The sequence below is a fragment of the Leuresthes tenuis genome, unplaced genomic scaffold (genome assembly GCF_036924035.1).
Source record: "Leuresthes tenuis unplaced genomic scaffold, fLeuTen1.0.hap1 SCAF_24, whole genome shotgun sequence".
Classification (NCBI taxonomy): domain Eukaryota; kingdom Metazoa; phylum Chordata; class Actinopteri; order Atheriniformes; family Atherinopsidae; genus Leuresthes; species Leuresthes tenuis.
Window position 1 is genome coordinate 15,096,031 of NW_027325378.1, and position 26,243 is coordinate 15,122,273.

At 40.9% G+C, this 26,243-nt stretch overlaps 1 protein-coding gene across 1 annotated transcript in view; it reads left to right on the plus strand.

Moving 5' to 3' along the window:
• The window catches only part of tpk1 (thiamin pyrophosphokinase 1), a 67,383-nt gene that overhangs the window by 18,137 nt on the left and 23,003 nt on the right, over window positions 1–26,243 (plus strand). Inside the window, exons 4-7 of the mRNA XM_072378205.1 lie at window positions 2,290–2,359; window positions 13,519–13,591; window positions 16,178–16,273; window positions 22,554–22,700. Coding sequence (XP_072234306.1) covers window positions 2,290–2,359; window positions 13,519–13,591; window positions 16,178–16,273; window positions 22,554–22,700 — 386 coding nt within the window. The remainder of the gene's footprint in view (window positions 1–2,289; window positions 2,360–13,518; window positions 13,592–16,177; window positions 16,274–22,553; window positions 22,701–26,243) is intronic.

Genomic DNA, 26,243 nt, shown 5'->3' on the forward strand with positions numbered 1-26,243 from the left:
TTTAGGTGTGTGGTATTTGTCAAAGTGGGATCGACGTAGACTCCAGGATCCAAAGTTTTCCAGCCGACTATTATATTGTAACAAGACGATCATTGTTGTCACTTCACTCAAATGTTGTGAGGTGATGGAAGACCATCAGATTGCTTAGACTGTTGTGCATGAGGCCTACTTTGAACAGCCACTGAGAGAATGGCAGTGATGGAGTCTACACCGGTGCAGTATATCAGCCTGCCGTTAGTTTTCTTTCTTTTTTCCAGCATCATTTTCAGTGTCAGTTACTTTGTGGTGGTAGTGCTAACATAAAAAAGAAATATGTAGCTGGAGAAAATATAAATAAGAAATAAGTAAAAGGTAAAAAAAACGCTGGTATAATTTGTATGTGAGCTTATTATAAATTATTTTTTATCTTTCATTCAGTGCCGGAAGCGTTTGACTTAAACAAAGCAAGTTCTTCCTTAAAGTGCTTCACTTTCTATTTGGCCCACAACCCTCTTTTGTTACAGTTGCGGGTAGAGGCATTGATGAATTAATTATTCACACACATATAAGTGGACTATTTTTGAATATCTTTAAGATGTAATTTGTATAATCACGTATAGTCTTGGGTTTACTCCCCCTCTAAATGCCAGTTAATTACACAGGGCTGAGAATATGATTCGACAGGCAGAAATATGTTGTAGGTGTTCTGCATAAACTTATACACAGATAACGACTAATAGCTTAACAGTCTGTCACCAGGCTTAAAGAAAAAGTTCCTCTGAGAAGTTAGCTGAAGAGTTTTCTCAGCCTTTTGCTCTCTCTCAGTGATAATGAGTCTTCCTCTGCATTCGCATCATTCCTTGATGCAGAACATCGACAGCAGGGTGCTGAAGGTTATGAATAAAAGCACTTCCTTGAGTTCACACGTCTTATTTCCATCAATGGAAATGTGTCTGCTCTCAGTTCTCAGTTTTTCAGAGCTCACGACGATGGTGGCTGGCAGATTTAGAAGATCCCTGGCCCTTTTGTTGGAGTAATCTTTTTCCGCTTTGTCGAATCTGCTAATCGAAGCCAGAGTGGCATGTGTATGATTATGATTATCACCTAAAGTATGTACGAGCTAGTCAAGATTTATTGTGACATTCTTCATGTTTTCTTCGGGGTCGTTGTGCTCCTGATGTTTTTTTTTAATTTTTTTAATGGCTGTGAAGTTTAGGAGCAGTTCTAAGTTTAAACTGTGCACCATCACAGTTCACTTGGTGCTTAATTGTTTTAGCTCGTGTGTGATATGTGCAAATCAAAAAAAAAAAAATGTAGTTTTTCCCCTGAAGTGTAAAGATTCTCACCAGAAATCATCATCTCAGTTTTCTTTTGTGATAACTAAAACATCAGACTTGAGTTGACTTAATTAAACACCTCGGAACGTGTGACAGTATCACTCAGCATATACCAGTTTGGCGACACTCACACTGTAGCTTTTAAGGGCGAGATTAAATCAAAAGTTAGAATCACACGTTTTAAAACTGCATCCTATTATCTGTAAGAAAGACTTGAGTTCGGAAAGAGACCCCGCTGGGAAAAAAAGGACTTAAACAATCGAGTGTCGCCCGTCTCTTTGGTGCAGGTTTTACTCGGTTTTGAACAAGGTGAAAGTGGAAAACACAATCTGATTCTTTTTGAAGTATTTCCCTCTGCGCGCCATAAACAGAATGCGGGGGATTTGAAAAATAGACTGCCTATTCAATTAGAATAGAAGCTTTCAAAGAGCATGCATTTGCAAATGGTTTGCATATAATTCAGTGAAACATGAATAACATTTTAGAGACTGTAGATAACAGCCTCCTTGGAATGTCTTTAACCATTTGGACTTCAACTAATTTTGACCTTGAAGTCAGTTTATTTATTCGACAAGAGCAGTGTGATTGCTGATGATGGGCTTCAAAGTGCTGTGTTCACATTGTACATTAATATACTTCTTTTACATAAAGAAGCCTGAAAACACTTTGAAAATAAGTCTAAACTAAACCTGGCCTGTACGAGCATGCAGTAGGTTACTCTGGTAAGTTGAAACATAAAAGAAAAGTCAGGAGTCAACACATCTTAAAGGTGAGCTTAACCTTTAAGCTCGTCGTGCGTTGAAAAGGAGAGGCGAGCTTCACCGTGCATTGTTAATACCAGTTTGAACTTCATCAAACCCGGTGATGGCTTAGTGCATTTTAAAAGTAAAGTAAAACTAAAGTGTACAGTGATGTGTCGTTCGGCTGGAGCTAAACGGGCTAAAGTACTGTGTGTCTGTCTGTGTTCCTTTAGCTCTGTTGAGGGCCTGTGCTGATGGAGCTGCCAATCACCTTTACAACATCACTGCTGGAAATCGCGACAGGTGAGTTGGCCTTGGGTACATTTTGACATTGATTAATTAGTTGTGCTTTGTCTGAAATGCCTTTTTTTTTTTTTGTGCTGTTACATTTGTGTTTTGGAGGATGCCGATTAAAGAGAGAAAGTGCACGCTGTGTCTGTTTAAAGAACTTTTTTTTTTTTTTTTTTACCGGAACATCATCATCTTCTGAACCTTATTGTCTAAAAGCATTTATCTTGTTCGTTTGTGTGTGTGTGCATGCTTCAGGTGAGAAAATACACTAATGCACGAGTACTGAGTGTGTTTCTGTCGTGTAATCTGCAGCCACATTTTTTTTTTGCGGCTAATGGAGGGCTGGGCGTCACGTTAGAGATGGATCTGGGGATCATCGGGTCCCTGAAGTGTCGAGACTTTCACATTAACACCCAGAGTGCGAGCATGAGTGTGCATTTCACCAGGGTGTGAATGGGTGCTGTGCTTGTCTGTCTGCTTGTCTTAGCAATTCTTTCCATGTAGAAACTATCTGAAGTCGCTGACATCAGAGGTGAGAAAATGTCTGAGAAGTGACGTCATTTAGGCCCATTAACTTTTTCATGAGGAAAACTCCCTCCAGTCCTTGAAATGATGACATTAAAAGCGGTTCATGCTCTGTGTCTTAATGTTGTTCTAATGATCCATCTGTGTGGTTGTGTTCTTAAGCTGAAAATGGCCCTTTTACCGATTGAGGTGAATTATGTCCGCTCACAAGTTGAGGAGGTCTAAACTAATTACTGTCACACCACCTATTCCTCGGATTGTGTATTAGTGTACAGGTTAGTGAAGCAGTCGCAGCACAACAGCTTTACAAAGGCGGCTGAAGCTGAAAGTTAAATGTGAAAAATGACAGGCTTCAAGCAGTTGAATTTATTATTGAGCACGACGGCCACCGCTTCACAAACAGCCATCGATTACGACAAGATAGTGAGCCAGCGTGTTTCATGCAAACCAGAATGAGCATGTTTTCTTTTAACTGTGGTTTTAAAGTGAAAAAATGCACAATGTGGGTCTTTGATTTATCCCTGACAGCAGAGGAATGGCTCATAGCGCAGAGTGTGGTACAGCAGATCCATCCACTGGCCCTCCACTCCAGCTCTGCCAGCAGCCTGCACAGTGGAGCTGACAGCCTGGCTCTCCTTTTAGTCTGACTGCACCCAACGCTAACAGCATCTGTCCTAAAAGGTTGCGCATCACAACAAGAAGGTTGGGAGGGCCGGAGAAAAACCAGAGAGGATGTGTTTATGGGTGGGGACCTGTGAATTAATCATCAACAAGTTGAGATGTATTTAACCCAACATTACCATACTAATGGACTGCAGAGTGAGAGGAGAGAAGGCGAAGGGAGAGAGAGATGCGAGTGATCAATCAAAGCCTTGGGAAACAGACGAGAGCAGCAGCCTCTTTGTGTCCTGTAATGAGGGAAGTACTGCATGAGAGAAATGCTCAGGAAGACAAAAACATAAGAACAGACGGCCAAAAGAGATGGATGGCTTGGAAGATATTTTTTAAATAGATATATGAGGGAAGTTGTACTGAATAAGACACAACTTAAGGCTTTGGAGTGGGGAATAGTGGCAAGGGATCGGGTCTTGATCTTATTGGACTAAATCAGGATGCATAATCTGAATCATAATTCTTCCCGCAGATATAGTTGAACCACTATTATAGTGGCATTAAATGAGTATATATAGAAACTGATGTATGTTGATGGGATGCAGCATATCGATTTGAGAAATGAAGCCATGACAGGAGAGCTATAAACATGCATTCTGCATAATGGCCATCAAAAAGAGGTACAGTATGATTGGATAGAGAAAGTAGCCCTTCTTCCGTCTTGATTTCATATCTCCGTAAACATTTGAGTAGACACTGTGGTTTCAGTCACCGATTTTATGTTAATGTCTTATGATCATTTCCTAATATAACTGATATAGTCAGATATGCCTTAGGGTGAGGCTCCATGATGGCTGAGAGACTGCTGCCTCATGGGTGTTTCCACAGTTCTCAGTCAGACCCAACTGTTGCTCATAACCTATAGTTTCAGGTGAAGCCCGTCCAAATGCTGAACCCAAGGCTTCAAAATGAAAGTTCATATGATGTCATGACAGCTACATCCAGAATTTAAATGCGTCCATGATTGATTATTGCTATTGGCTGCTTTAAAGCTCCTATCAGAGCATTTAGGGTTTAGAGTCTAAATGGTGTTCAGCTACTTTACGCCCGATAAACGGGGACATTAACATGATTTACTGCAGTACAGGTGCATAATAGAGGTAGTTTCTGAAATTAAAACTCTTAAAAAAGAGTACATGTTTTGCAGCATTTATAGATAACCATATTAGCTCTAGTAATATGCTGTCAAAGAAGCAATTTACTCTTTTCAAACATGCAGCTTCAGCTTTTAAAGTTATTCGTGTATGAAGGGAAAACAACGGTTAGCTTAAATACATCAAAGCAAACTTACATTGTCTCCTACTTCTGCAGAGGCAACTGCCGTGAAATGAACAAATTAAGATGTTAAATGCATTTCTAAAAAGGCACTGGAGTTAAAGCTTGTGTAATCATCTTATGCATCTATCTTAGGTTAATAGCAATTATGCACATTCACAGTCCACGCAATCTATAATGAGACGAATATACATCAACTTCTCTTTCAGGGTCAGCTAACTGCTTTTTTTCATCCATCACGCTTCAGAACAGTGATTTGATGACTGTAAAATAGTGTTCTGATAAGTATCCTTGGGTTTTTAGCATCTTACAATGAGTAGCTCATATCCGCAGACACGATTAGACCAGGAATATCCTTGCTTTGAAAGGCAGAGACACGTGTTTAACCTTGGGTGAGGCGCGCATTCTGTGATTGTTTGAAGCATCGTTTGTGCATGTCCTCAGAAATTAATTAAGAAATGGAGTGGGAACGTGTCAAAGGTGTGTTTTTGTCCCCGTCCGAGTCATCTGGTTTGCCCCCAAGCAGAAACCTCTGGTAACAGGCGCAGTGCATGGGCAAGCTGGACGAGAACTGAAGTTTAACCCTTTCACAACTCTTTTTTTTCAATCCTTTCTTTGAAAAACATAAATGATTTCAAACCTTTTTAGGAAAAGTGCCGTCCTCAGTATTTGGAGCGCATGGTAGTGTGCAGTTGTTCATATGTTGGCTTCTTGCTGTGTATTCCCATAAAAGATTAATAAGGATAAAAAAAAATTTTGGAAAAAAAAGAAATTCTGTCAACCTTCAAAGTATCTGGCGCTGTCACCAGAACAGTGTGGGTGGACGACTTTGCAGCGTTAAAAGAAAGGTGCCACATAATTATCTGTCAAAACAGCTTTAATGGTAGACATTAGGGATGTAGAGAGGAGGGAACGCTTCACGTTAGGGCTTTCTGCTTCTTAAGATGAGTCAAGTGATTGTGATTCCACTTCACTGTATGGAGTGTTAGAAGAAATAAAGTGCATGTTTTTGACCCAGATTTAGCCAGCACCCCCTTTGTTTTATCATTTAATTAAAGTGCTCTATTTCTCTTCGTGTAAGGCTAAAAGGTAGTCCTAGTATGCATGAGTGATTATGCATATGCTGTCTTCTTGGTGCCATGCTTGTCATTTTCCAAGCATGCAGCTGGTGCATATGCCCATTATCACTCTGGGCAAACAGTTGCATATTTCTTCTGACGCACTTATTTGTTCTTAAAGAGCAAATTTTTTCATTTTGAAATGGATACGCCTAAATCCCAGAAACTTCTGGCAGAACCAGACTCAGGGTGGCCATCCGCCTCGACCAGCTGGGGTTTGAGAGGACGGGAAAGAGGGGACAACAAACACCGTAACACCATTCAAAGGATCCCTGCTGAGATCCCTGCTCAAGTTAGAGCATAGTGAGGGAAGGTGTGACATAAGGTGAGGCCCCCCAGCAGTCTAGGCCTATAGCAGCTTAACTATTAACATTAGAGGGTTGAGATTCACCAAGCAATGCAACTGCTGAAGTTCCATGAACCAAGGTTCAGGGATTGTTCTTCAGGTGTGAACTTATTATCCTTAAGCTCTTCCCCTTCTGTGTGCTGCACGAATAGAAAGGAAACACTCATTTTCTTATTAAAATGAAGATAACAGATGTCGTCAACTAGACTGTGACAAATTAGAAAACCGCACGGATTTGAAACAACTGTGATATCTGTAGCCTGTGTTTTCTGCACCATTAAGAAAATGACTTTGATTATCTTGCCATTTATGCAGGACCACTGAGCGATCAGCTCACCCGGGAACATTTTTTACCTAAGTTGAAATAAGATTGCTTTCATTTGAGCTCTGTTTTCTTTCATCAGAGCTGACACCTCCAAGCCTTTCTGTAAACCTAACTGACTAAATCCTCCTTGTCTCAAATGGAAATTGAATTTTGTCTAATTTGTGTTTCTAATCAAATCCTCAGAGATGATCGGAAGTCAAGAGATGGCTGAGCAGAGAGGGAGACTGTTAAATGTGGGACGAGGTAATTGTGTGTGAGCAGAGTTTAGAACATTTTCTGTGCCGTTTGAGAGCGATGCAAACATAGCGAATGTGACTGTGTCAGTGTTTTACTATGTGGAGGAGACATCAGCATATTATGGTGTATGCATCCTAGTGTGGAGAAGATAATGATCAAACCCAGAGAATGAAGTTGTCAAGAGCAAACGTTCCTATTTCATAAGATTCAGACCTAAAAATGCATGTATGACAGCTTCTCTTTCTCCTCACATCTTACACATTCTGCTTTTCCCTTTACCTGATCAGCAGGTACGTGGGATCCTTACTGTAGTATTATAAGGAGACGACGTCGCAGATGGAAGTTGCGGTTGGCTTAATTTTAATGGTGTATTCAGTGAAGATTGATTGGACGGAAGTGGAAGTAAAGTTTCTTTTGGGGCTTTATTCACAGGGGTTTGGGCTCATTTGCACAGTACTTGATAAGTAGAGAATTGCATGACCTAAAAACATGGCTATTATGAGTTTGTGTAGCTGTCAAAGCCAACCTAGTTTTTGTCTGTTTTTTTTTTTTTTAGTCTCTCTCTTCACATGCAACTCTGCTACTCTCCAGATGGGATTTGTTTATTAGTGACTGATTGAAAATTCCCTCTGACTTTATTGCTCTGTATTGGAAACTGACGTGCTGAGTTGAGTTGATGAGCACGGGGGCCATGGGGTTTGCCATCTAACATGAGGGCTTTACTCTCCTGATCTTGCATAACGTGCTGTGCTAGTTTTTGTTAAGTTTACTGTGGTAATAGTGTAACAATTAAGAATAATTAAAATTTCAATCATTTCTCTCTTCCCTCCTCTCTCTTCCTCTCCGTTGTACACCTAGTAGCCCGAAGAGTGATGCAGAGACTTAATAAACTTAGTGTGGTTTAGCTGTGGGGGGTGTGTAGAACATTGATATGTAGTTATTAGTGGACTACAAGCATCTGATTAATTGGAGGTTTAGGATGCCATTAGATCACACATATCATCAAACCCTGTAAGACATGAAGGGTCGGACATTTTTTTTCTTCCGACTCTTTCAATATATATAAGTTACGCCTTTTAAAATCACAAGAACATTATCATGCAGCTAAGCTCACAGTCATTAGACCTGAGGTTTTAATGATTAGAGTCTTTGTTGCAGAGGGATAATACAAGATCCATTTAAAACCGATAGGTTGTTTTTCGTGCCTGCCTTGGCAGAGCTGCTTATTATGAAACCAGGCATTTATAGAGCATACACTCATTTAACTCACTTTAAAAGGTTTACATCACCAAATAGCATGTCTGTGCAGTGTGCGACAGAAGTAGGTACACCTCTGTGCAATATTACATCATATATTAAAGATAGTATATCGATTACTACCTTTAATTTTCCTAGGAGCTTAAGTGGAGCTCTTATGTTGATTTAAAAGCGAATGCTTTAAATTTGCTCTATTAAACATTTTGTACAAGTGGATTCTTACTAAATTTGCAGTCCATCCATATTGTTCTTCTCTGTGTCATCAGTTTGGAGCCAGTGTGGGCTACTCTGTGTGCTTTACTGGCAGCTACAGTACAACAGGGATTCAGCTGTGATAAAAATCAACAATGGTGTATTGTATTCGCCGGCCGGCTCTGCTTGTAAAGCTTCTTTGATCTAATTGGTTGAAGTCACTCGCGTTAGATGTTAGATAGACAGGCACCTCATGCAATTACTTGCTAATTATCATGTCAAAGTGCACGTGATTTACCAAGTGTTTTCTGCAGGGGACTCTCTGTGGAGTCAGATTTGTAACAATATGATCAAACAGAGCTGTCTTGATATCAAACTAAAATTAGACGTTTAGAGAAAGTAAACCTCGATTTAGCTGAAGAGAAAAAATTATTTTATTTGTTTGACGATATAGCACTTTGCAGTCGGTTCCCTCTGTTTAACTTTTACTGATAATGTTTTCCGGTGACAGCTCGATGTCCAGGTGGATACCCAGTGTGGACTTTTACCCCCCAGGTTTGTTGGCAGATGGGTTTGTCTTGGTGAACACTGACCTATCACTCTTGAACCACCTACATTGGTTTCCTGCTGGATTTAAACAGTGAATATTGATCATGTGTTCTGTCTGTACATGGATGTTTTTGTGATTTCCACTTTTGTGATTTCCCAAAATTGGTAGTTTTTGTCATTAGCATGCTACTTACCAGGGGGCACAGTAATGTTTGGGGTTAGCTTGTGGGTTAAAGCTAACCCACAAGTGTTTCAGCTGTCTTCTAACTCTCTGTAGAGAAATGTAACACCAGTTATGGACCCAAAAACACCCAAGATGCAGTCCCAGGTAGGGCAGGCATCAATCTTTATTGATAGCAAGTTATCTAATATTACGGTAGCTGGTCAAAGCTAATTTACATGGTCAAGTTTGACTTTTCTTGAAAGTTTAAACCACAAAACATCCAAGTATAGACTAAATATATGATTAATGCTTCCCATTCAAATATTGTAGGAATGAAATGTAGCTATTTAATGGATCATCACAGTCCTTCCGACCTACGTGCTGCACTCCATCTGAGCTGAACAAATTCTTCTTGGTCTCACTTCCTCAAAGAGTGAGCTGCCATCTGGATTCATCTGGATGTCTTTCATGTGATTTTGCTTAATTTATTTTTGCACTTTTCTGGTTAAGAGCGAGTGAAAGACCCTTTACAAGGTTGAATGTCAGAGATGGACGTCGATGTTTTGCAGTGTCCTCCTCAGTGTCACAGACACTCAGATGACCTCTCAAACACTTGTTTACAGTGCGTTGTTTTGCACTGTGTAGAAGATCAGCCACAGCAGCTGTGAGCAGCGGTTTGGCTCTTTTTAAATCCCCTACTACCTGATCACACACTTTCTAACCTATGTGTCAGTGATCCTGTATGTATTCATTTTTACAGCGTAGAGTTTCCTCTGTGGCTGTTAGCATTTTCCGTTAATACTTTCTAAAGTACTCATTTTGACTGTTAATTACCAAACTCTGTCTTAAAGCCAAGCTTTGGAGAGCGTTTTAGAGATGCAATCTTTAATCCAAAGACATTTAAGTGGTATAACTCGGCGGCATACTCACTTCTGTAGTATATTTATTTGGATAAGAAAAAATGTAGGTCATTCGGGGGTTTGCTTGAAGTCATGAAACTGTGGTCACATTTAAAAGCTGAAAACTCAGTTGGAAACTGTGAAAATTTCTATCTGAGTGGAACATGAATGAACGATCCACCCCAGCCATCCTTCCTAAGAGACACTGTGGCACTGCTACATATGGGGTCTCTCTCATTATGCTAACGTATTCTTCCTTGTGTCTCTCTCCCCACGCGACCTGGAAATCTCTCCTCTTCTGCCATTGTGGAGGATATTTTGATAGTTTAAATGCACCTCTGGAGTAAGAGGAGAGGGCAGGCCACTGGAGGAGGGCTCGGCGATTTAAAAACAGCCGTATCCTTCCTTGCACCTCTCCTCACAGCCTCACATCCAAGAGTAAAGAAGCAAGAAAAAGATACAAGTGAGGGTAGCAAAGAGAAATGTCAGTATAATCAAAAGCATTGTTATTATTTGCACGAGGCTGCATTTGGACAATAGACCAAATTCACTGTTTCTCTCATTTTCCTTTGTTGTCAGTTGACATCAGCTCATATGAGTCAGAGAGCTAAACTTGTCAAAGTGCTTTGCTCAAGGTTGTTTATGTGTATGAGCTGTAATGATGTTTGCCACAATGCTTCCTCCAGCTATTCATTGTCTCCTCTCCTCTGAATGGGAGAGGAGAGGGAGGAGAGAAGTAAACAGAGCCTCATCCTCTTCTGGAGCTGAAAAGACCAGAAAATGAGGAGAGGAGTGTTCATAATGTGTTACGGGTAATCTTTGAAGAGCAACAGAACGTGCCTTGATTTATGAGGTCATATGGAAGGATGGAATCTCACCGCTAGAAATAAACAAAGGCGAGCATGTAGGCAAAGAACACATATATTGGGTTTTAATGATGTCGTGAGATCGATGGAAGTTGATTGCATTACATAGAATAGCACAAATGTGAGGAGAATGGAGGTGGGGTGTAAAAGAGAAATCAACAGGAGAAGGACGGCTGTGGGTAGAGGAGGGATCAGGGAAAAGCCAGGAAGAGAGGATGCAGAGAGAAAGAGAGGCGCAGCCAGACTGATAGACAGACACATTCACACATACATGCACATGCACACTCAGGCAAAGGTCACACTGCCATCCCCGCCACTGATACTCAGACAAACTGGTAGTAAAATGCTCTATTTCCCATCCAAATTAAAGTGTCAGTTAATATTAATGTGGAAGTGAAGACTGTCAGACACACAACAGGCAGGCACACAAACACATGCATAAACAGGGTTTGTGCCCGTGCACGCAGACACAAATACAGAATTTTGAATCTTGCTTGGTCAATTACTTGAAGGAAACGGTGTCGCGCATGCAAGTAACGAGGAGGTGTTTCTTTTGCGTGGGGTGTGTGTGTGTGTGTGTGTGTGTGTGTGTGTGCACGTGCACGTGTAGCTATGATCAAGTCCTGTGTCACATCTCATCCCATCTGTCACATGAAGGTTATTTCTGAACGGAGATGGCAATTGTGGTGTCCTGTTTTCTAAGAAGGGAAAAAATGTTCTAGTGGGTGTGTGTACCTGCATGTTGAATAAATGTGTGTGTTCACACTGCACTTTAGATATGGGAGTGTTGACAATAACAATTTTTGCATGTTTTTTTTTGTCCAGCTCAGGTGGAGTTGTGCTAATTTGTCTTTAAGCAATGCTTTAGGTGGGGTTTGTGTATGTGTCTGTGCACGTGTGCAGCAACAGATTACATGCAATTCTTCTTCTCTTGGTCTTGGTGTATCTTGTTGATGCAAATGGGAACGCAGAGTAGGGAGGGGAGAGAATAATCCTCATGTATCTCTTTCTGCAACCGACCGGAACGTAGCCCTTGCGGCTTGCCAGGGAGCACACACACACACACACACACACACACATACAAACAAACGTACACAAACACAATATCCAGCCAACCATGAAATCGTAATGTCAGACCTGTTAATGCCTCTAGATAGCAGCAACTGTATTCCTGCATGGTTTTACTCCTTACGCGTGAACACACACGCACATAATGGAATAAACGGAATAAACACAGACTTATCTGTCTCTTTTGACGGAATGTTTCACTCGGTAGTGGCTGGTAGATTTTTTTTGGCTCTTTTCAGTAATGTATGCTCCGGAAATTCTCAATTCCCACGGCTTAGGATTTCAGGTTGCCTCAAAACACAGCAGCGTTTGTATGAATTAAACACACAAGAAGATTTAGCTCAGGATGCAACGCCTGACAGCTGTTAGACCCCAAACTGTCTGCACAAGTTAATTTACAACTGTGAAAATCTTAATTGCCTATATTAATGTGGTATTTCTTTCTAGTTTATATGGACTATTAATATATTTCTGATCTATGTTCCAGTTTTCAATGAGGAAGTCACCATGGGAAAGGATGGTTGGATGAATAAAATGTATTGTTTTTTATGCGCATTGATGAGTATTTATGCCCACCTGTAAAGGCAAAATCTTAGCCTGCTGGATTCAAATACAAGAACTTTTTACTTTGTTAAATTGTAGCTGTTTAACAGTTGCTGTCTGAGTTCTCACTCAATACTGGTTCACTTGGAGTGGTTCAACTGATCAATATGGAATACATGCTTGGTTGTATAGGTCTTTAAAATTATAGGGAAAAATAAGTTTGCAACTATTTTTGATTGATGATTTCTTTTCAAAACTTTTCTCTCCTCACTCTTACAAACTGCTCATTGATTGAGCACATTTAAGAAAACATTAAACATCGACTTACGCGGCGCCATCAAACGTTCGGCCACAACATTAAAACCACTGACGGGTAAAGTGAGTAACGCTGCTTATCGTGTAACAGCGCAGTCCTCAGCTGGAGAACTTACTGGAGAGTTGAGAAATGTTGAAGACCATTTTTAAGAAGGTGTTCAGAGTCTGGGGTGTTCATCCAGCCTCTAAATTCCAATCTGAGAGAATCTGATGGCTTCTGCTTTAATGTTATGGCGGATTGGCGTTCACTCTAGTCATCACACTGATACTCTGCTCCGATGGAGAATGTGCTGATTTCAGGTAATTTAGCAGGTCAATATCTGATCAACTTCAGGTAGATTATTCTGTGCCTGTTTGTGTGTGGGAGTGAGACAGCAACTGACTGAGATCTATTTATTACGAAGCTTGTGACTAATGAGCAAATTTGCCCCCAAGCCTGTAATTACTCTGCTGTGTTGATGTGTTTGAGTTTATCAGGCTGTGTGTACCTTATTATCAGAGCATAAACACAAACACTTTTGCTTCTGTATGTTTCCATGTTTGCTTTGGTGTACTCTCCCGTCAATCTACGTATATCCGCAGTCAGCCGTGTGAGTGTGAGTGTGACGGGGCCGGGCTCGGCGCCACAGAGAATCACCCTGTCAGTTTCTATGTCTCTTCCCTGGCGGCGTCACTTCTCTCCCTCACTGCACAGATCAAAGAGCTGACACATGCCCCAATGTCGTTTCTCTCCTTCTTTCTTCTGTCTCTACATCACACTCTTTTTCAATCTCAACCTTCTCCCTCTGTCACTCACCATCTCTTTCTATCCTTGTATCCAGCTTCCTCCCTGACTATATCAGTGGGGATTTTGATTCCATTACCGCTGAGGTCAAAGCTTTCTATGCAGACAAGGTGAGTGGAACAAAACTTGCACACACACATCTACTGGCACACAGAAGCAGTGGGACTTTAGGCAGCCACAAGATGAGAATCTGAACAAAAGAAATACAATTATTTTGCTTCATTCTCAGAATACGAAGTCAAGCACAAAACAACTTTACAACTCATAGCTATATGCCTACATGTCCAGAACCTAAAACAAAGTCATGTAAGTGCATTAGCCGACACATCCAACGAGGATTCTCTTGTGGCTGAACTAGACACGCGCCATTTGCTCTGCAAGTGACCAGAGATGGATGATTTTCAGCTTGACTGGTGACCTGCAGATTTGGCACTAAGAATTCGTATTTCTTTACCCAACATCAAATGCACCGTACGCATAGCAACACATACAGCTACACTTTTGCATGCAAGCATATTTTCAGTGTGTTTACATCTCCCTTTTACTATAAAGCCGCCCCTGCTGTCCTGCTGTGTGGGGCTGGCGCCTCAGTCCAGTCATAAATGATAAACCAACTCGATTATCTCATGAAGTGGTGCTTATCAGAAAGTGTGATCTAACACAACAGATGAAGGGTGGATGCAGTGTAATGCCATCCTCTGGTATTGTCAAAGTTGTTCCCCAGAAGGAAGTTGTGGATGTAATTCATCTGCATTTTATGTGTAGCCTTCACTGAACTGAGGTTCAGAATGATGCACATCAACAAGCTAATTTAGATGTGAAAAACAGTATTTCACTTGTATGAGTATTAAAGGGAAGATCATGGAATTCTAGATGCACTCGACTGTTTTTGTTACATTGTGCACCTCTTTTTATTTCCAAAAGTATGATTAGTGCATTTTAATGTAAATTAAAGCTGTAAAAAAAAAAAAAAAAAGGACTTGGACCTGGTAGAGAAATTGCAAATTGGCACATCTGTAGGCAGCACTTCTCAAAGTTAAGAAAGAGAATTTCCATTTTTGCCCACACATGCAAGATTCGTTCCATTTCATCATTTACCCAGTAGGACAAGTTTGTGAGAGCGCAAACAGACTTCTCTCGCACTGGGTGTGCAGTACCGTTTCAGAGCAATTTGACATCTGTTTCAATTCAGTGAAATAATCATTCAAAGTTTACTGCTCTTGAAGCTCACTGTCATACAAGTAAGCGCTGATTGTTCAACTTAGTTCAAATAAAGTAGAATCGCTTAACTGTGTCCACAGTTATCATCTCCCCCGAGTACAAAAAAAAGCTTATTTTAATTTGAACAAAACAAACACTTTGTTTGCCACACACTGGGTAAATAAGAAATCTAAAAAAAAAAAAAGATAGATTTATATCACATGCTGTCAAAAGTATAAAAATGTATTGGTATAGACTTAATGCAGATGACTATCATACAAGGTTGTGACGAGTCATTCATGGGGATATTTTAGTGATTTGATCAGCAATTTCTATTACCTTTGCACATTAAACGTAACTGGAACAAGAGAGAGCTTCTTTAGACTTCCCTGTTCATACTCTGGCCTTTGCTCCCTGTAGGCCTACTTTTATAAAAAAATTAAAAAATGTTCATGTCGGCAAGTTTTGGCTCAACTATCCAAGAGCACGAAACGAAAATGCTAATTTATCAGCGAGGTGGTCTTCTCCGTGTTTTTAGCAAGTCAAACTGCCAGCTTGGTTGAATGAATAATTAATACTGGATAAATCCATCATGCATGCGCAGACTGGAAGAAATACAAAGCCCGTGTGATCTTTGCATGTCACTCTGTATGTTACCATCATCAGATCCAAACGTCCTCGTGCACACATGCGACCTCACACATTTTTATATATTCCTACAAACATCACAGACTTTGCTACGCCTTTGGCTGTGAGTCTTTTTCCCTTTTGCCCATTTCTTTCTCTTTGTAGCCATCTCTAATACTAGACCTTTTTCCACAAATATCACACAGGTTGTCTATAATAATAAAAAAAGAAGAGCAATGCCTTTTTCCTTGAGAGGGAACAGACTGTTATGGTAATGCTTTTGAAGCAGAACAATAGGACGGTTTGAGGCGTTCCTTCAGAGATTTGCTGCAAACGGTGAATAATTCTGCATAAATGGAAAAGAGAGAGAACAAAAAAAAAAAGTCATCCATAGGGGAGGGAGAGAGACAAAGAGAAGCAGGGATGGAAGGATGGCGGAAGTGGAGGGGAGCGAGGGGAAGATGGATGCGATCAAACGGAGCACAGCGAACAAGTTTGTGTGAACTTGCTGAATGGTGTGTGCCTGTGATATGTGGAAGGCGGTGTGTTTTAGGAGGAAAGTGACACTGTGGAGAGAGAAAGAGACAGAGGAGGAGAAAGCCAGAGTGAGGTTGTTTACCTAGATGTTGTAGTTTAGGGCCAGTGACTGGAACCTCTACATTATTCAACGACACAACCCGCAGGCAGCCAGACAACACTAAAACACTGATTTATACCTCTCTCTGTGTCTACCTACCTTTCTGTTTTTTTTTTCTCCATCCCTTATCTCTGCCCAGATATTTGCTTTGCTATCGCCATATGTCGACAAATACCAGATTGTGTTTTGTTGCCGTTATGTGTGTTTTTAATTTGTCTTTGTGTGTGTATAGGGGTGCAAGCTCATAGAAACAGCTGACCAGGATCTAACAGACTACAGCAAATGTCTTGCAGTAATGGTGGATGAGATTCAGAAGCGAGACTTACAGGTAAACTCCACTCCACTCGTAAGTTCAATTATAACCTGCCATTTATGTTTTGATACAGCATTTCTTTTTAAAGGAATCAACATTATCTGTTATTGCACTTCATTTATATAAGAGTTCAATGTAAGGATCTGTGTGACTTACACCTGTTGTAGTGTATATGAATGAAAGTAAATGGTAAACTCAGATAAGCCTAAACACTGGAGGCACGAAGAAATGGATAACCAGGCTTTGAGGAAACAAAATCCACCTACCGCCACCCCTAAATTCCAGGTCAAAACCACACAATATTTTTGTCCGATAAGATTATTGAAGCCAGTCCTGCAGACAGCAGAACCCTGATACAGCATCTGAGTGTAACACACTAAACCTAACCAGTTCTGCTCAGTCTGATGAGCCAACGTTCGGTCTCAGTATAGAAGTGGTTCTGATGTCAGACAACAGAAACAAGAAAAATATGTGAATGTGGGCAGCCGTGTAGAAAATGTGGCTTTATTAAGATGCAGTGCGTGTTAACACGAGAGCAGATGAGAGGTAAACCGATATAAGGGACTGGCACCAAGCAGCATGCAGATGCAACAGGAGGAAATCATCGTGATGAATGTGCTCACAGGATTACGTAATCTTGCAACTTTTTAGTTGATTTTATCCATATTTTATTGGAAATAGTCAGCAGCGCTGCGCTGCTGCCATGTTGTGCTACAGAAAGCTCACTAGAAATGCTAACAGGCTTTGCTCCTGTCCACTCTGAATCCCCACAAAATAATCACAGAATTACTTTACTCTTACTTTTATCCATGATAGAAAAGCTTCTCCTTCTTGTTTTCCTGTAAAAACTAGTTCCCACGCAGTACATTTATTGCAAAGAGCGATTCTAGCCAGTCATTTAACCCGTCATTCTAATGAATCTTGTGATTGAAAAACGCCCTCTTTGATTGACAAACGCCCCCTTCTGACTCTCCTTACTTATTTTGCTTGTGAGAGTGGAAGGGGGGGGCATGAAGATGCTGTGATGAAAAGAAAAGAGTTTTCTCATAAAGGTGTCACATCCAAGTTACTGAAACAAAAGTCATGTGACTTATTCCATCCCACCCCTATCTTTAACTGCAGGCATTGTCAGTCATTGATAAGGTGGTATTTACTTTCAGTGTCAGTTACTGCAGCACAAGATATGTCACGCTCCTGACTTATCCTAACAACATATCGACTGTCATCGTGTCAGATCAGGCGATTATAGAGCCGTAAATTCTTGCTGTAACTAACTTTCTCAACCTGCACAATGTCACCGGGACGGAGGTGCCAGAGACCATCCACGGAAAACAAAACCCTTCTTACACTGCGTGCAAAACACAGCTGAGGCTCATGTTAGCAATCCTGCTTTTATGGATATTTAGATGCAACATTTTTGCAGTTGCTTCAGACCTAAATGTGTCTATTTTTCTATTTTTTATAGATATTATTGAAACAAGTGGCAGTGGGTGTAGCTGCGGGTAAAACAAACAAGTTAAGCCGTCCTCATCTGCAGTCTCTGCAGTGTTTAGTGCTCTTATGTAAGACATTCGGTCCTCAGGTGCTTTCGAAAAAAGTGCTCAGAGGTCAGCAGGGTCGAGACTTTGCTTTTCTGTTGGCAAATCCCTGGTGGGAATGTGTAGGCGTGTGGATATGAAACGCTGTCTCTGCTGGAGATGAAAAAAAAAGCCACATTTCCTGAAGGAAAAAAGTGCTGAGGAATGTCTTGCAATAAGCACACCCTCATTTACAGCTCGATAGAAAGTGGAAAGTGTGATTTGCAAGTTTTAAAAACTGAAGAGTTTCAGTGTCTTTTCTTTTTTCCCACACTGATATCCAAAATACTGGCAGAGCTCCTCGTCAGATTAAAGCCTGGCGTCAAGATGGCTGCTGCACACTGCGACAGACACAAGCTGTGATCTGATTAACACGGTTTCCATTCTTGCTCTCAAAGTGTCACCTGAAGCGCACCGAACTTTGTGATCATTATCACGACTGTCGCGAGATGTTGTTTTATATTCTGTATATTTATCCATCTCTCTTTTTTTTTTTTTGTCTCCTTCTCTCTGACTTTTGTTTCCTCTCTTTGTTGCCTTCTGTTTTTTCCTCACTTTTAGACACTCAAACTATTAGAATTTTTAAGCAGCATGCGAGTGTTGTTCCAATCACTGCCAAGTGTCCCAATCACTTCAAATCTCTGAGCTAATGAAAGACCACCAGAAAGACACTTTGAGACAGGAAACATGTGTCGCCACGCTGTACGTTTTCTCTTTGTTTGTGTCTGGCTTTGTCCTTCCCTTCCATGGATCCTCTTTCTCTTTTTTTTTTCTTCTTCCCCCTCTCATCCTGGCTAATATTTAATCTGTTTTTGTACTGGCGCTGAATGTTTGACTGTCTGTCTGCCTGCTGGAGATAGGAGCCTGGCAATCAGTTTTTTGACATTTCCTAAGAGTTGCTGACGAGGCCTCTTGTTTGTTTGCCAGGATATTTCTTTTCTGCTTTGCCCACTGTTACTCATCACTGAGCTTTGGTCCCTTCGATGCCTAAAATAAGACTGGATTATATAGACGCTGAACTTTTCCAGTGATTTAAAGTCATGCATTTCTCTTTTTTGTGTGTATCTATATTTGTGTGTGAGGGGTTTAGAAGATGTTTGTGCTGTTGCATGCATCTATCTGCTGTGTATTATTATTTTTTCTGTGTGTGCACACATTTCTGTGCATATATCTACTGCTCTGTGTTGTTAGCTTCTCTCCTCTAGCCTCACATTTTGCCGGTTTAAACAGTACATATGTTTTTATTACCTTCTTTTTACCTCTGGTTATCTGCTGATGATTCTCTATAAGATAAAGATGTGAGATGTTCTGTTGTTTTCCCTCCAGTTGCTCTTTCCAACCAGGAGAAAACACGACTGGTTTTGTAGAGCCAACTTGTTAAGTTTTCATTTCTAAGGTCACGAGATTCTTCTTGCCCTCTTTTCCTTTTTCGTTAGCAAACATGAAATAAGAGCAAATCAAAATGTGTGCATTTATGTAGCGTTTTGATCTGCATGGCTGACGGAACAGAAGTGTTGTTGCAAAGTCAAGCTTGTACAAAGAGGTGTGTCATTAAAGCCTGACACACTATGTAGTTGTTTTCCCCCCTCTGTTATTGCTGCTTGTTTTCTTTCATCGTGGTTTGCTGTCTTTGAGAACTGTCCTCTCGTTCTGTCGCCTTGCTGGGAATCTTGAGCTGGCTTTAACTCCCCAGTGATGGTGCTCACTGTTGCTTTGATGCCTTGAACTAACTACTTTGTCCTCGCCATCTTGTTTGTTTGAAAGCAAGCGTGACGGGCAAGAGTTGGATTTCACTGAAAACCAGTCAAAAATGAGAGGGAATGCAGGTAAGCCACTCCCATGTAAGCTTTACTTTTTAGACCCAGAAGCTTTAACCATCTCTTACATCCATCTGTGGTATGGCAGCGGGTTGTGTAAGAATTATACAATAATTTGATCTTATTAGGCAGTAACAGAACGGAAAGGACATTGAGGGATAGTTTGATGGATGGTTTTCATATTATCGTGGCAGGCAGCTGGATTCTTGCTGCTTTATGTGCTGTATTCATGCGAAAATACATCATGTCATTCTCCAAACACTCTTTGTGGCAGTTGTAAGAAGCAGCCAGCATCCCACTATGGCAGCTATGGGTGGGTTGCAGACGTAACCTAAAGAGGTATCCATGCTTTTGCATTGCTCCGTTGAAAAAAGGACGGGAAAAGTGCAACACTGAAAGCTTTGTGCTCTTCTTCCTGCGGTTTCCACAAAGCCTTGATTTTCCAAACAGGCAGCATTTTATTAATCTGCTTCTTGTCCATGACAGACGATGGTCGACAGATATTTCGTCCAGTCACCTCGAACTTGCCTTTTTCCAAACAGCTTTCAACACTGGCTTCCCAGACCGTATTGTGTAATTAACTTTCTCTTGTGTCGGATTAGGTTTAAGGTACAAAGGATCTAGCCCTGTTGCAGATAAGAAATCCCACCTCAGTAGAATAGGATTGAATAGAATAGTACTATATAATAGTACAATACTTTATTATATCATAGGAAATTCTAATTTATATTTGCAATGGTTTGATATATAATCAATCTTTTATTTACCAGGAAAAAAAGATGGACTTTGCAGTAGTTTTACAGAGAGTTTACAAAGCAGTTTACACATTGTTGCTTTTGGTTGTTTTATATATGATTTGAAAGCATGAACAGCGAGGAGCACTGACTTTGGGAATGTTTCATGGTGTGCGGTGCCTGGATGGAGTTCTCTGTAAAGGTTGAAGCAGTGAGTTTCTGATTATTTAGTATTTTTATCAAATCGTGCAGACTTGTCTGACAGCAAGATTTGCATTTTCACTTCACAGCCCTGTCGCTCTGTCTCTCTCACAGAGGGGAGTTTGTTTACCGTGCGTAGTTGCTTACAGTTTAGGTGATGTCTCTTCATGTGGGGGCGTCGGACAGATGTTGAAACACTCTCAATCCAAGCACTCTGTTTTGTTTTAGCTCCATTTCCTGAGGCAGTAAGTTAGTTATGATACAGCTGGTTCGATAGATGTCTTCCCGTTATGAGCACAAGTTTGTTTTGAGCTTGTTCATGTTCTGAAAAATGTTGAATAAACTGAAGTAATAGCTCAGTGTCGTCAGGCCAGAGGGAAATGAAAACGCATTTCTGAGAGGCAAAGAGACACGGACACTCTAGGAGGTAACTGTGCTGTAATTTAAAAATTGGTGCGTGTGTGCACACTCACAGGGGGTGAAAAGGTATTTGTCATCATAGCAAACGAAAGAGGAGTTCACAATCATGTGAAAAAATAAGTATATCCAAGGGAAACGCTTCATTCCTTTACCTTTGAAGATGCGATGCATAAAACTGTCATTTTTTAGACATTGTTAAAGTTTGCTGCCATTGATTACAACTTGTCTTTTTTAAACTTCTGCCATGTTCATTAGCAAATTCTCTTCAACATGAACTCCATCTGGATTAGGATGGCATGGGCTGGAACCCATCCCAGCTTTTATAGGGCTAGAGGCACTGAGCAGCTCACCAATCCATCACAGAGACACGCTCATAACATCATTTAACGTCAATTTAGAATCCCCCAATCAACATTTTTTGGGCTGTTGAAGGTAACCCAAAGTTCCCAGAATAAAAAAAAACACCTTAGGTACAAAAAGAACATGCAAACTCCACAAAGAACATTTTCCAACCAGAAGCCTTTGTGCCGTGAGGCGACGGCGCTAACCGCCACACCGAATGGCAGATTCTCTTTGCTGTTTGATACGGTGTCATCAGACTGAGATCTAACCAGCTCTCCAAGGTTTTGGGAAAGCAGGCTGCATATTCCTTTGTGTTTGGATAAGGACAGCCTATTGGAAAAAGAAGTCTCAGCAACCCTGAACTTCACATCATTTTCAAAGCTAATGAAGTTGTTTATTTCAAGCCTTTTTTTTTCTTCTTCTTCTTTTTCTTGGCTAATTATTTGCAGTGGGGTTGAAGTAAAAACACTGACTTGTGCGACGGGTGGGATTTGGTTCACTTTCTGTACTGCTGTGACTGGCACTTGTCAGCCTGTGACAGCCTTTTTCCCTCCAGACTCCGTTGGGTTTTAGGGCTGTCAGCACTGGTGCTTGGCTGTGTGGGGACTTAGTATAAGAATATAACTGCTGAGAGCTGTAAATCTTGTACTTCAGTGAACTAGTGGCTTAAGGTTTAGATGAATCTTTCTTTCATCTCTGAGCTTGCAGGAAATAGTTTTAGATCATCCATTTGGTGCACTTGATATACATTTACTGTGTTTGCCTCTTAATTCAGACAGAATGTTGATAGCCCTCATTTCAACAGCCTTCAAACATTCTCTGATCTACCACTGACGATATGTCCTCCGTTTGCTTGTTTTCTACAGGCTTGTTGTCCTAGCTGTGTTTCTTTTAAAGCTCCATTGTCCTTATGGCTTTGCTCTTTGCTTGTTTGTGTCCTCGTTCATCTGATAAAGCGTTGAGACTTTTGGTTATCCAAAAAGCCCGAATTAATAATGCATTAGAGTTACGCCGACTTTCAGCGATTGCTGTGCAGGTTAAACAAACAAAAAAGACAAATCAGCCTTAAATAAAAGATCAAATGCAGGCTTCCATGTACCAGAGGAATAAGATATATCAGGTTTTCATCTCTTGTTTAATTTTTCTTGTTTAATCACATGTCGCCTAAAAACAGCATCTTGTTAAACTCTGCTTGTCTTTCCAGGTGGATACTATCGTGACTTTGGGTGGTCTGGCGGGCAGGTTTGACCAGTCCATGGCATCTGTTGAGACCCTCTACCACGCCATGTCCATGACACGACTCCCCGTTTTGATCATACAGGGAGAAAGCTTGGCTTATCTCCTCAGACCCGTGAGTAAATTCTAAATCGACACTAAACTTATCTACCCTCCCTTTTCCCTGACCCCAGCCTTCACTTTAGCAGTCATTTTCTATTTAGGTTTGTCTCTACTGAGCTACAAAGCTGTATTTTAATTTAGATTAATGCTATGCAAGCTTAAAGTTATTCTACTACAAGCAAAGGTTTGGAATTGCACCTAAGAATTCACTTTTCATTACGATAAAACTGGTCTTACTTAAGCTGTATATTATTGTCAAATTGCATAAAAACACTACACATGAAGACAAACCAAGAATGAATTTCCTTCATTCTAACAACTCCCTAATCACCCATCTCCAGTCCTTCTCTTCAATTTCTGTTCTTTCTCCTATATTTCTTTTTTCCTTGCTCTGCTTCCGTCTTGATTGGAGTGTTGAACATTTTGTTTCTTTGTTAAGTAATCACTTCAAAAACACACACACACACACACTCACTCCCCCTTCTCTGCTCTTATGACGTCCCAATTTGCTGTTGTCAATGTGAGAGCAGGAGACTCTCCTTTGCTGCTCCCAAATTGTTTTTCCTCAGTGGCAGCCACTTTCTCACGCTCCTCCGTTGATTGAGTTTCCAAGTGGGTTGAGCGGCCTCCGTTTAGAACCCCCCCGCTACTCCCCACCCCCGCACCCCACCGTCCTCCTTTGTTGTTTCTTTGCGAGGTCTCCAGGACAAACAGCTAACCGTCTCACTTCTCGATGACACTTAGTAACATCATAAGCAAATCTCTCTCTCAAACACTCCCCCCCTTACTTCTTGTCACTGTTCCAAAGGCATGTTGTCATTTGCTGCTTCATACCCCGACACCTCCAATTAATCCTACTTCAGGGAGGGTAAATGAAGCTCGTTTGTCAGCGCAGCGTCTATTCGCCAGCGCCTGATGAACGCAGACGCCCGTACATGAAGGTGAGCGCAACCTTAGGAAGCCCACTGCTATTTGTTCAAGTTACATCTGTAATTGAAGTGTTGACAACTTTTTGCCAAATCTGCTCAGCACCTGAGTTCCGTGCAATCACAGGTTCTTTACGTGCTTGGCTTCAGGATGAAGTGGTACATTCAACACAGACAGTGTTGTGTTCTGCACGCGCTCTAACACCAGAGGCATGGCAACTGTCACCTGAAAGTGTTGCGTAATCTATAAAGCCCTAAAGCCACTCAGAAGGTTGTTTTTTTTTTACATTAAATCAGAGCATGTTTGAGTCTCTGACTTGCTCTGATTAAATCAAGGTTTTGAGTGTTTGTTTTAGTTTTTGCTTTGCACATAAGGTGGCAAAGTTTCGTAACGCCATCTCAAGGAAACAAGCCAAATTCAGGCGTTCTCTTTCGCTGGCTCAGTGCTCCGCGTGTTTTTCATATCTTTTTATTAAATTATGTGTCGAGGTGGCTGTAAGGGCTTTATTTTGAATCCCTGCACAACAAGAGGACGTTCTAATCAGTCTGAGTCCCTGGGTAGTGCGATATTTAATCAATCGAGATCTCAAGAAGAAAAGAGGAAGAAAGAAAGAAGCTGTGCTGATTTTATTGACTTTCTTGATTTTGCTTCTGGTATGTGCTCTGTTGAGTTTTGGTAAGAAGGCCAAGCAAGAGGCACATTTACTGAGATTGGCAAGCCAGCCTCTGAAGATTCTTTCAGAGCGGACCTGCTCTGTGTGGTGTGAGACACATGATGTGCAATGCTACATCAGCCCAGCCCATGCTATAAATCATTCTAGCACTCAGGCTTTAGCCTGAACTGCAAGCTTGTTTACCAGATGCCCTTTTTTTTGACGGGTTAAACTCGCCAGTGCAGTGGCTGATTGGAATAATAAAGTACATGATTCAGATAATTCATACCCGAGTTACGTCTGATCATCTAAGCCACTGTGCTGTGTGTTCTGTTCTTAAATTAATCATTTAGGGCAATCAATGCAAAAGAAGAAAAGGAAGGCTCTCTACACACAAATCAAAGGTGAAAAAGCAGCAACAAAACTAGGAGGGAACTAATGAGAAGCTCTATACTTTCCTTATAATATTCCAACGTGATATCGATTCCTTTTTCTGGCTGTGCTCCTAAAGTTAGGAAATTTGCCATGTATTGATTACCTCGGTCATCTGTGCAGTATTTCTGTGCTCCAACCTGTTCCCAGTGCGCAGAAGAGAGGCTGCGGTAGCAGATGGGAGGTGGGAACCTATGTGCAGGGAAGAGATATTTCAGAACTACATCTGTCACTCTGCTGCCACTTCAAAGGCTCGCTCAACAAGGGTCAAATGATTACACAGAGCAAACGTTACCACGGTGACTGAATAACTCTTTCAATGGAAATGTGAATTTAATTTGTCACTCTCCAGCCAGTAGATGCAAGGAAGTCGGCACTAATTGTGTTCATTGTGTTAGAAGCGGAAATGCTTCGGAGTCTCCATTGATCTGTAGATTAATGTGACTCTTACAGTAATGAATTGCTTTAGAGTTATTGGGGATTTACAAGAGTATCTTATTGTATTACTGTTTAATCTGTCTGTGTAAATGAATGGTTAATTCATCTTTTAAATATGGGTAAATATGAATCTGTAAATGACCTGCTGGGCACACCTGGTTCAGGGAAGACTCATCTTCCTCTGTGCAGTGTTCATATTTAAGCTTCATTCATATTAATGATATTAATGAATCTGTAACTGTGGTGGGTTGGCTTTGTTACGGTAATGTTATCTTCTAAAGTATTGTTCCCAAATCTGCTCTTGGTCTTTTGTGAATTTGTAAGGATTTATAGACTGTAATATACCAGTGAAATGCCTCCAGTTTTTATTCTTCTATTACAGGGATTTATTTATTTATTTATTTTTTACTATATGCTTTATGTCCACAGCTGTCTTTTTTTTCTATCTCCATTCACACTCTTTGTCATGTTTCGAGTAAAAACCTTCAAAAACCTCCAAAAGGAGAAACGGGTGTATTCTCGTCAAGCTTCTCCCCCGTTTGTGTGCGGATGTGCTTCTGCCTCTGTTCCTCGCTCCCTCTTTTATTCTGACAAACTAACACAAAGATGCTGTGCATATGCACAGAAAACAACCCGAGGGTTGTTTCCTCAGCAAACAAAAAGAAGACCCTCTACTTTAAACACGTCACACAGCAAAGTTTTCAAACTCGTAATTGAGTGAGTCTGTCCCGGCAGGATTTTGCCCGTCAGTTTGATCTTTTTTTGATGGCTCATAGACTAAGATGCAGCTTTAAACACGTTTCCTCTGTTGTGTGTGGTGGTTTACACACAGAAGGTGGCACCTGGGTTTTCACCTTTATACTTATGACATAATCACAGTCATCACAGTGCAGACATTTTCTTGAATTAGCCACAGCCTCTGGGTTTCCTGTGCTGTAATTAAGTTGGCATTCGTCTTGGTGCGTTTTTCTATAAAAACAATGAAACTTTGTTTGGACGTTTTTGTGTTCCGGCAGCGGCCGAAACCAGTGCCTTTCCGAGAAAAGCCATTATTCAGTTTTTCACCTACGCTGTGTGATTCCCTTGCTTTTTGTCTCACGGCCCTAA